At 35.1% G+C, this 11056-nt stretch overlaps 1 protein-coding gene across 1 annotated transcript; it reads right to left on the reverse strand.

The window, feature by feature from the left end:
- Positions 1 to 1836: 1836 nt before the first annotated feature.
- Positions 1837 to 3352, reverse strand: LOC106292841 (transmembrane protein 45B). The gene is made up of 3 exons (XM_013728504.1): positions 2990 to 3352; positions 2519 to 2869; positions 1837 to 2457 (listed from the first exon to the last, which is right to left on the reverse strand). Exons 2-3 carry the CDS (start codon positions 2863 to 2865, stop codon positions 2010 to 2012), a joined length of 795 nt encoding a protein of 264 aa, XP_013583958.1. The 5' UTR covers positions 2866 to 2869; positions 2990 to 3352; the 3' UTR covers positions 1837 to 2009.
- Positions 3353 to 11056: the final 7704 nt, after the last annotated feature.

Here is an 11056-nt window from a genome sequence, read left to right on the forward strand (position 1 = left end):
TTTGACGTCGTGATACTTGCAATGTTTGGTGAGATCGACGGTTCTGGAAGGTCCTGCCGCTGAACCTGCTGCTGTTGTAGTCTGGGTCGAGCAAACGGTGTCGACTGGTTTGTCGGACGAATCGAGCTCCCTTACCCATTTGTTCCATCCTTCTCTGCGGACTATGAGAGTTGAAACCGGCACGTTGTTCTCGTTGGCGACATACATGTATCCGTCTTTGCGGCCGTTTTTGTCGAATGGAGAATGCTGGCGCGGTTCTTGTCGCGTGTTGGCGTTTTTAGCCGCTGGAGCTTTGGGTGCGTTCATCTTACTGAGAATGGCGTTAGTATCTTCTTCCATTCGTATGAAATTGTCAGATCGCGCGATAGCGTCTTGGAGCGACGTAGTTGGGTTTTGGTATAAATCCTCTCGGAATTTAGAACGAACCCACAACGTGTTCCGCAGGCGTCAATGGCAATACTGTCTGGAATTTCAATCCTCGAGACTACAGCTTTGAACTTCTCCATGTAGTCGCGGAGGCTCTGGTCTTTGGTTTGGTTGAGATTCCACAAGCTAGAGGCGGTAGCGCTGCGCTTGGTGAACATAATGTAAGTCTTGAGAAAAGCTCCTGACAAGTCGCGGAAGCTTCTGATGGAGTTTTCTTCTAACTGAGAAAACCATGTTAGGGCTTGCTCGTGGAGAGTTTCGACGAACAGTTGGCAGTAGCCTGCGTCCCTTTCTTCGTCGGAGAGTCGTGCCCGTGCCATCGCGATTTTGAAAGCTGTCATGTGTTCCACTGGGTCTCCGCCGGGTTTGTACTCCGGTAGGCGCAGCTTCTCTATCTTTCCGAGTTGCACACTGGTCAGAGCGCTAGTAAACGGAGTGCGTGATGTTGCGGCGAGGACGCTCTCGATTTGCGGGGCCGCGCTGGTTACTTGATGGATCTTCTCGCTCATTTGTTGGAAGCTGAGTTTGAGCTCGGCGAGCTCGCGTATGGTTGCGAGATCAGAACCTACTGGGGGGTGGTCAGCGAGAAGTGTTTCATTTGGCTCCGAGTCGTCTGAGATATGGTCGCCGTTGGGTTGGTGTTAAAGAGACGACGGCGTATCTGCTGGGGACGGCTTGTTTGGCCGTCAGGAGCTGTGAGTGCCGCGACCAAAGCAGCTAATTGGTCGTTGGTCGTCTTTTGGACTTCGTCTTGACGAGCGAGTCGAGCCATGATAGAGCTCATAAAATCTGCGGCGATGGGTGGCGCGGCTTCGGGCGTTGGGGGCGGTTCTCCGCCCGGAGCGCCGAAGGTGGCGTCGTCTTGAACCATGTAGATCTAGAACGTTACTTTAGTCAGTCCCACGGTGGGCGCCAATTGTTTGAACGGGATTCAGTCTACTAAAGAAGTCAGAGATGGGATGACTAAAGACGTTTTATTAGGTTTAAACTGGAGGATTACAAGAGTGACAGGAAAGTGAGAGAGCAACAAGATCCTAGAGTAACAAGATCAAAAAGATAGCCTAAAACCCTAGATCTGGCCGCTTAGTCTGTTCAATGGTCCAAAAGCCCCTTTCTTGTTGCTTCCCCTTCCCTTTTTTATAGGACTCCTGCCCCTGATGCCCTAATTTCGTACCTCTTTGGGCCTTGATGCGAGAGGCCGAGTATACGGGCCTGGACAAGACTCTCTCCAAGCCGGGCACTTTTGGTCGACTTACTCGACCGGCTAAAAGTGCTCTAAGGTCAAGCCGATAGGTTTAGCCGCCGAGCCGACCAAATCGATCCGACTTGCTGGATTAGGGCCTGTTATTCGATGGGTCTTGTGGAGGGGTGTAATCCATCTCCTAAAGTCACTAAGTTACTCTTGAGAGCAGAATATATCCAAACCATTTTATTAGATTAAGATATGTAGCATAGTCAGATATGTTAATGCCGGCCATGTATCTTCTTCTTGTTTAAATCTTCAAGCTACAAAAACTCAGTAAGAAAAAGAGAAGACGAACAACAAAAATATCTATAGATTCTACTCCCTAAAGATCTCTCATCTAGCTACTGACTCCAAATCTTGAAGCTGCAAAAAAATATGAACCCACAAGGCAGACAAGAACAGCAAGAACCAAAGAGAAGAGCTGAAAGTTTGCCAGAAACTCTCCAGAGACAACGGAATCGACTGATCTGCAGACGATAGAGTTCTCTTTCAAACCGCAGCCTTGAGGCATCATAGGGCCATAGAGAGTGAAAGCCGTCTGATAAAACCAAAGTCCTTGAAGAGTCATTGCAATGCCACTGCACAGATCCACTGGGAAGCTCGTAGGGCAGATCGCTCCCGCTATTGAGGAGATGACGCAGAGACCGATGAGAAAGACGAGGAGGAGATGGTAATAACCTTCAAGACCTTTGTGGCTTGTGGAGTGGAAGAAGAAGAGAAGTCCTTCTGCTGTAAAAGCTGTTGCAGCGATTAGGCACAGAGCTTCTTGTGGCAGAGGAAGCAACCTATATATAAGAAAGGTGTCACGATGAATACATTAATCATTACACAAACATGAAATGGTACCTCGTTTTCTCGGAGAGCAAAGCGATGAGGCCGAGGATGAAGAACATGAGAAGCATCCCTGAATGCTCGAAGTCGTTCATGTGGGAAGGATTCAGTACACCATTGACAAAGAACTTGAGATGAGTCGAGTAGAAGAACTCGATGCACAAGTCAATGAACGAGCCAATGGTGACAACGTAGAGCTCCAAGTACTTGAACCTGTCGTTGAAACCAGGGACAGGGTGCCAAACTCGAACACGAAATGAGTTGGGGTTGGATATGAATCGAACCACAGAGCTCCAAATGTGCCATACTCCAACCACAAGGAACAATGTACCTGGCAAAGCATGGCCTTTGAAAGAACCCATCTTTCTGAAGAAGAGAAAGTAACTAAGATCAGTTTCATGTAAATCTTGCAAAGCTTAAGAGATTCATAGTTTACTCGAGAGCTAAACATAGATAGAGATTTAAAGCAAGGAATATAATAAGGACCTCTAAGGAGCAGCAGATCAGGGTTCTTCTTCGTGTTGTGGAGATTTGGATCAGAGAGAGAGAACAAAGTCGGTCAACGTTTGAAGCTACTGAGAAGAAGACGAGATAAGAGAGAACGCGTGAAGAAACTGAGAAACAGAACAATAAAAATAGAAACTTTGGATCAGTCAAGGAAGGAAAAATAAAACTTTTTCCCAGTAAGAAAAAATTGGATCCAAACGGAAAACAAATGAAATCTTCTCGAAAAGGGTCTCGTAAAAATAAGAACTTTTGCGTTTTTTTCTTTCTTGAGAATTGAAAAAGACCAGCAATATTAAGACAATCATAGAGGAAACGTCAATAAAAAAAAAACGTTCATCATCTCTCACAACTCACATGGGAGAATCTGATCTTCTCATTTAACTTTCACCAGGTATCTGGCATTAAAATAATTTATTAGATCATTTATTTTATGTTATACTAAAAAAATTGTTATATACTTTCTTTTTAGAGAGAAGATCATTCATATATCCGTTCGGATTCAGTTAATCTATTCGGATTTCGGACTTTTAGTATTAGAAATTTAAATCGTATTCGGATATTTACAAATTTTGATTTGGATTTGGTTCGAATTATTGCGGGTTCGGTTCGGATTTGAGTTCGTACATCCATTTTAACTATGTATTTTTTTTAACAAAAATCCAAATATACTTAATATTAAAATAAAATAATATAAAACATAAAAATTTGAAAAATGTAAGACCAAATATCAAAATTTACATAAAAATAAATGGGAAATTACCACAAATACCACATTCATAGTGCCACTTTTCATGTATACACTAATTACTTTTACCTTCACTTTTAATGAAGGGTAGAAGACACTTATACCCATAAGGTTAACTAATCTAGACTTAGAGTTTAGAGTTGAGGGGTGGGAAAGGGTTTTTAGAATATGAAATTTAGGATTATAATAAATATATAAATAAATACTTAAAAATTTTTTAAAAAATTTAAAAAATAGTTTCAAACATAATTTTCGATTTTCAAAACGTAAATTTGAAAAGAAACAAAAAAAAAATATAAAAAAAAAATTTATAAAAAAGTTCAAATTTGAAAAAGTATAATTCGAAAACATTAAAAAAATTATTGTTTTTTATTTAAATAATGATTTGTTATATATATAGAGAACAAGAGTATAAGAGTCTTTTGCCACTCAATGAAGAATATATTTTTGAAAATGTTCCTTTAGTGGTGGTAAAGATGAAAAGTGGTATCATGAAAGCGGTAAACATGAAATTTTCCCAAATTAACTCAATTTAAATATTGAGATGGAGAAAAAATAAATATTTTTCGTAGTTTGAACATTTTATGTTATTTTTAGATATTTACTTGTGACTATGCTGATAATTTTTAGATATTTTCATAATTTTGAATATCTTATAGATATAAAATTTAAAATGATTAACATATTTAAATATATAATTGTGATTTAGATATTTTTGGGTAAATTGCCACAAATACCACATTCATAGTATCACTTTTCATGTTTACATTAATCATTTTTACCCTCACTTTTAATGAAGGCTAAAAGACATTTATACTCTTAGGGGTTAACTAATCTAGACTTAGGGTTTTGAGTTGAGGGTGGGGAATTGGACCGTATGGTTTTTCGAATGTGAAATTTAGGGTTCTAATAAATATATAAATAAATACTTTAAAAATATAAAAAAAAATTAAAAAATAGCTTCAAACATAATTTTCGATTTTCAAAAAGTAATTTTGAAAAGAAAAATATTTTTGAAAAAAAATTTATAAAAGTTCGAATTTGAAAAAGTATAATTCGAAAACATTAAAAAATATTTTTTTTATTTATTTAAATAATTTTTTATTATATATAGAGATAACAATGGCCCGCATTTGTAAGTTATCTGGAAGATATAAAGATCCTGAAAAGAAGCTTCTACAGCTCATAGCTTATCCATATACCAATGACGCATAATTCTAGGGCGGACAGTCTAGCACGCAGTGCAAGAAAGCAACCCTCGTTTGTAGTCATAATGGATGCAGAGCTACCAGTTTGGTTTACAGAGTCTATATGAGTCTGGTTGTTGCTGACAAAAAAAAAATATATATATATATATATATATATATATATATATATAGAACAATGGTATAAGAGTCTTCTGCTGCTTAATGAAGAAGATATTTTTGAAAATGTCCATTTAGTAGTGATAAAGATGAATAATGGTACCAAAGTGATAAACATGAAATTCCCCTATATTTTTTATATCCAAAATATTTTTGTTTAGATCAGATTCGGGTCTGGTTATCTGGATATTAAACTTTTAGATCATTTGATACTTAATAAATTTTAGTTTGTGTTTAGTATTGTTTTCAAATCCAATTCAGTTTGGTTCTTTGGATCCAGATGTTTTACCCAGACTTACTTTCTTAGGAAATTTTCATGTTTACCACTCTGTTAGTACCATTATTCATGTTTACCACCACTAAATAAACATTTTCAAAAATTCATTCTTCATTAAGAGGCAAAAGACTATTATACCCTTGTTTTGTATATATATATATATATATATATATATATAATAAATAATTATTTAAACAAATAAATAAAATTAAAAAATTAAAAATATTTTTTTTATGTTTTCGAATTATACTTTTTCAAACATGAACTTTTTTATAAATTTTTTTGAATTTATTTTTCAAAATTTATTTTTGAAATCTTAAATTTTTTTGAAACTATTTTTATATTTTTTTTAGTATTTTTACGTATTAATTTATATATTTATTAGAATACTAAGTTTCACATTCCAAATACCCGACTCTACCCCTCAACTCTAAACCCTAAGTGTAGATTGGTTAACCCTAGGGTTGTCAATATCTTTATCTCTCTTTAAAAGTGAGGGTAAAAGTGGTTAGTGTAAACAAGAAAAGCGGTATTATGAATGTGATATTTATGACAATTTTCTTACTTTCTTCTACTAATATAAAGCAAAATAAAATAAATGTAAACAAATATTCTCGGTTTATATAACATACATAATTATTGGATTATACTTTAAAAATACCAATAAAAATGGTTGAGAATCGTGTCAATATTTCTGGGCATGTTGCAAAATTGACGTAGTCTAAAACCGGTAACCTGTATTTTCGTATAAAAAATTCTTGGTTAATATAATAAAACATGATACAATGGAGTGAAAATTGTTATAGAGTTGCGTGGAAAATAATGTGATCTCTTCACTCAGCACCTGAATTCTATTTTTCAATCGATTTCACGAATTTTCTTTTCTTTTAAAACTTTTCTGATTTCTTGTTTTTTCTTGCAATATGATTATGTTTCTAATTTTTGTTCTGATATGAAAACTTCGTAAAGAAAAACAATATTTGGCTTAACTAAAGATTCGACTTTGTGTGTTATTTTTTTTACCTCAATTTACTTAATTCGTAATCAATCAAAATTATTTATTGCCTTCGTGTAAAGAAGCCTCAACCATGGCTAAGTTCGCCAAGATACGAAATTTTCAATTTTAGAAAACATTCTCATTCCACTATTTTAGTTGATGTGAATCATAATCATTTTGTATTTATTTCTTTCAAAATGATATTATTCAGTAGTTGTACGGACATAACTTCAATTCATTAATACAAAGGTTAAAAATGCAAAAACTAAAAAAAAGCTGATTTAAAAAAAAAAATTAGTGTGAACATATACACATTAAATTGTCTACGCTAGAATTAAAAAAAATAGTATGTGAACACAATAATTCTTAAATGATTGTGAGACCGATACGTGTCTAATGTAGTGTAAAAATGTTAAATAATAATGCTTCTCTTTTAATATATACGAGATTGTATAATGATAACTTTTTATTTTGTCAATTGATTAGTTTACTCTCGTTTTCTTTAGCGAAACAAAAGATCATCAAACAGATTTAATAATAACTGGGTTAAGGGAATGAATATTATATATATTTTTTAATTTTTATATATTTTATGTTTTTTTACATATTACGAAATTATAAATATATATTGAATAATTAAAAGTCAGTAACTTATATGTATATAATTAGATTGGTGCGAACATATAAATAAATTTTATTAATCCAAATAAACAATATTTTCTATTTTATATAGTACATAATTAACATTAAATGATATTAACTTATAGATAGTGGATTTCTAATATTGATATCTATTAAATGATGTTTTCCAATCATATGGTTTTTGATAATATATATTTTTATAACAAAAACTTTATATCACTGATAACAAAAGTTTTACTTTGGGATTAATAGTTTTAGTAGTTTATAATTTTTTTTTAAAATGCAATGCAAAGTTTAAAATTTAAGTATTAAGTTGTCAATATTTGTCCAAAGCGAAAAAAAATTTGTTCAAAGCAAATTTCGAAATTAAAATATTTATGTATTTTTATATGGTGCATAATTTAATTTTTTTCTTAAAAAATATATATATATATATATATATATATATATATATATATCTTTTAATCTTAATATTTATTAAATGAGGCTTTCTACTTATATGATATTGTAATCATTTGTATTTTTTTCATAACAAAAGTTTTAAACCATGGATCACAAAAATTTGAATGTGAAACTTTAAACAATTTTAATAATTTATAGTGGTTTAGAAAAAATCAAAATATAACATATAAAGAAAAATCTAAAATTTTATCGTATGGTTAATGTGGCTATTTAATTTATTTTAATTATTTAAAAATAAACAAATATGATAGATTATACACAATTTTTATCTATATTAGGTAATTCCGTAATTTTTATTTAAGTAAATAATGAAGAACATTAATAATGAATTTATGGTTAGTTTAATAAAAACTTATTACATATTTTGATGCACCAACCTATTTTTCTAAAAATTCTAAGATTCATTGTGGTGATGACACATAGTTACAAAAAATGTTACAATGATTGTCAAATAATATATAAGGACGATGGTAATAATGTGTATTGTATTTACACAAATCCTGAAATTAAGGGCGCATCTAAATTGTAACCTCCAGATATCTTCTTGTCAAAGGTGCACCACAATGACTTTTTTACTTTGATAAAAATATCTCACAAACAAGCCTACCCTGTTTGTCAAAAGAAAAAAAAACCTACACTGATGATAACTAGCTTAGTTTATGACATGTGTAGGGAATGTGATCACAAGTTTGTTCGTTTGTTGACGCAGTAGGAATAAGAGTGCAACATCCCAGCTTGTAGTGTGAAAGGCTTAAAAAAATTGATTTGACTATCTATATCACCAAAATACATTTACCTTTTTCGTCACACATCCCATTCAAAACTCAAGGGTTAAGCGTGCTTTATCCTGAAGTAGTGAAATGATGGGTGACCTATCGAGAAGTGATTCACGATACCGTGTAAGTAAGGCCAAAGCACGGGGAAATGTCACGTGGTAATTGCAGGATCAGCGAATATGAGTTTCAAGCCTTGAAAAAAGTAACAAACCGCCCATCGGACGGGATGGAGCCCACGGACCGAGAGAGCGGGCGTGGGAGGCCCATTAGCCATGGATGGTCGAGGCATTACAATTTGTATCAGAGCCGAACCCAGACGAGTGTGGAGTCAGTGATGACTCACACTAACATGGGTAACGATTATGCGAGGGCGTTTCGTTCTTTAAGAGTGGTGAATTGTAACATCCCGGTTTGTGGTATATGTTGGAAGGCTTAAGAGGATTGAATTGGCTACCTATGTCACCAATTTAAACTTAAATTTTCCGTCAAACATCCGTTTAGAACTCCAGAGTTAAGCGTGCTTACGCTGGAGTAGTGAAAGGATAGGTGATCTATAGGGAAGTGATTCGCGATTTCGTGTGAGTGAGGCCAAATCACGGAGAAATGTCATGTGGTGATTGCAGGGTCAGTAAACATGAATTTCGAGCCTTGAAATTTTTTAACACACCGTCCATCAGACGGGATATGGAGCCCACGGACCAACAGAGCGGACGTGGGAGGCCCATTAGCCGTGGATGGCCGAGGGGTTACAAGTGGTATCAGAGCCGAACCCAGACAAGTGTGGAGTCAGTGATGGCTCACACTAACATGGGTAACGATCCTGGGGCGCAACGAGGGCGTTGCGTTCTTTAAGAGGGGTGAATTGTAACATCCCGATTGGTATATGTTGGAAGGCTTAAGAAGATCGATTTGACTACCTATGTCACCAAAGTAAACTTACATTTTATGTCACACATCCGTTTAGAACTCCAGGGTTAAGCTTGCTTATGCTGGAGTAGTGAAAGGATGGGTGACCTCTCGGGAAGTGATTCGCGATACCGTGTGAGTGAAACCAAAGCACGGGAAAAGATCATGTGGTGATTGTAGGGTAAGTAAACATGAATTTCGAGACTTATAAAAATGTACACACCGGCCATCGGACAGGATGGATCCCATGGACTGAGAGAGCGGACATGGTAGGCCCATTAGCCGTGGATAGTCGGGGCATTACAAAGAGCTGCACACTTTAGATATCGATAGGATCACTGTTCTAATGATGGTTACTTTATATTCCTTAAATAAGAAACTAAATAGCGCAGAATTGGTACAGTAAGTTGAGCCTCGTGTCAACCAATTTTTTCTATTCCGGTAGTTCATCGAAGATTGAAAAAGGAGCATTGAAACTTAGTTGAAGCGATGGAAACATTTTCTAGGCGCTAGGGATAGGAGTTAAGGTCACCGAGGTGACTGCACAAGTCGTAGAGTAAATCGGTTTTTGAGTTGTGATTTTTTTTTTCTAATGAATGTCAAATTTATTCAATCAAAAGCTATTTTACATCTGAGTGGAACATTATGTGAAAGGTAGAAAATGAATTAAAAGAATTAAAAAACTATAAAGAACAATGAATCGAAAATAGTTTGCTTGCGGAGTTGAAAACCAGTATCTTAGAGTATCTCCAATGTAAAACTTCATTTCTTCAAAATGAAGTACTTCCATAATGGAGTTGAGTTTTATTTCAATCCTCGTACTCGCTTTTTGTAGCTTTCACAATGAGAGAACTCTATTTCTCATTGTCCACAATTATGATGATTTGAATCGGCGGTGATGGTGTATTTCCATGCTTTGTAAAATTAGGGTTAGGATTCGATATAACGAGTTGAACAAGAAACGAATAAAATGATATTTTAAGTATGATTTGAAGATTTAAAAGTGTTTCTTATTGAGTATGAATATTGATATAATGAAGATAAAAGGAAAGCTTATGATGTAAGTAATTCTACGAGGTGCAAAAAGGTCAAGATCCTCTTCTCAGACTCATTCCTCTTCCCTTTATAGATAGACTTGTGATAATCATAATGGAGACATGATATAGGGGTCTTCCTCCTCCTCCTCTTCCTCTGGATCCTCCATGAGCCTCTGTCGCTTGTCATTTTCTTCACGCGTTATATTTTTGGGTTTTGAGGTCAGACATGTTTCTTGGCGAGAGCGTACTCGAGGGTTAGGGGTGGGCGTTCGGGTACCCATTTGGGTTTGGATAGGGTATTTCGGATATTCGGGTATTTCGGTATAAGAGTATAGAACCCGTTCGGGTATTTTGACATTTCGGGTCGGGTTTGGGTTTTTTCACTTTGGGTTCGGATATTTTCGGATATATCCGATATCCGAACTTCAAACAATTTTTTTTTTTGAAAAACATGTTCTGACCTGTCTTGAAACCATTCCCAAAACATTATACAAACATCGAACTGTGCACAAACAAGTAAATCAAACCAAACCTCTACTGAACACAATGTAGTAAACCACGTTGCATTCCTCTGCTTGTAATAAACTTTACAACCAAACATCAAACAAAATCAACGAACTTTTATGCATCATACTGATATATGGTGTTTTTAATACCATTATATGTGTGCTTTGAGTTAATTCTCAGTCATAATTCGTGTTTAATTGATATCATTCCAGGTTTGGAGCAGGTGAAAGAGCAAAGAAGAGAGATTTAGGAAGCCAGATATCGTTTTGAAGGATACGATGCGGAACAGCCATCTAGAACAACCCGAAGGTTGTTCCCGAAGAGAACAAGCGT

Source organism: Brassica oleracea, chromosome C5, assembly GCF_000695525.1.
Source record: "Brassica oleracea var. oleracea cultivar TO1000 chromosome C5, BOL, whole genome shotgun sequence".
Lineage (NCBI taxonomy): Eukaryota > Viridiplantae > Streptophyta > Magnoliopsida > Brassicales > Brassicaceae > Brassica > Brassica oleracea.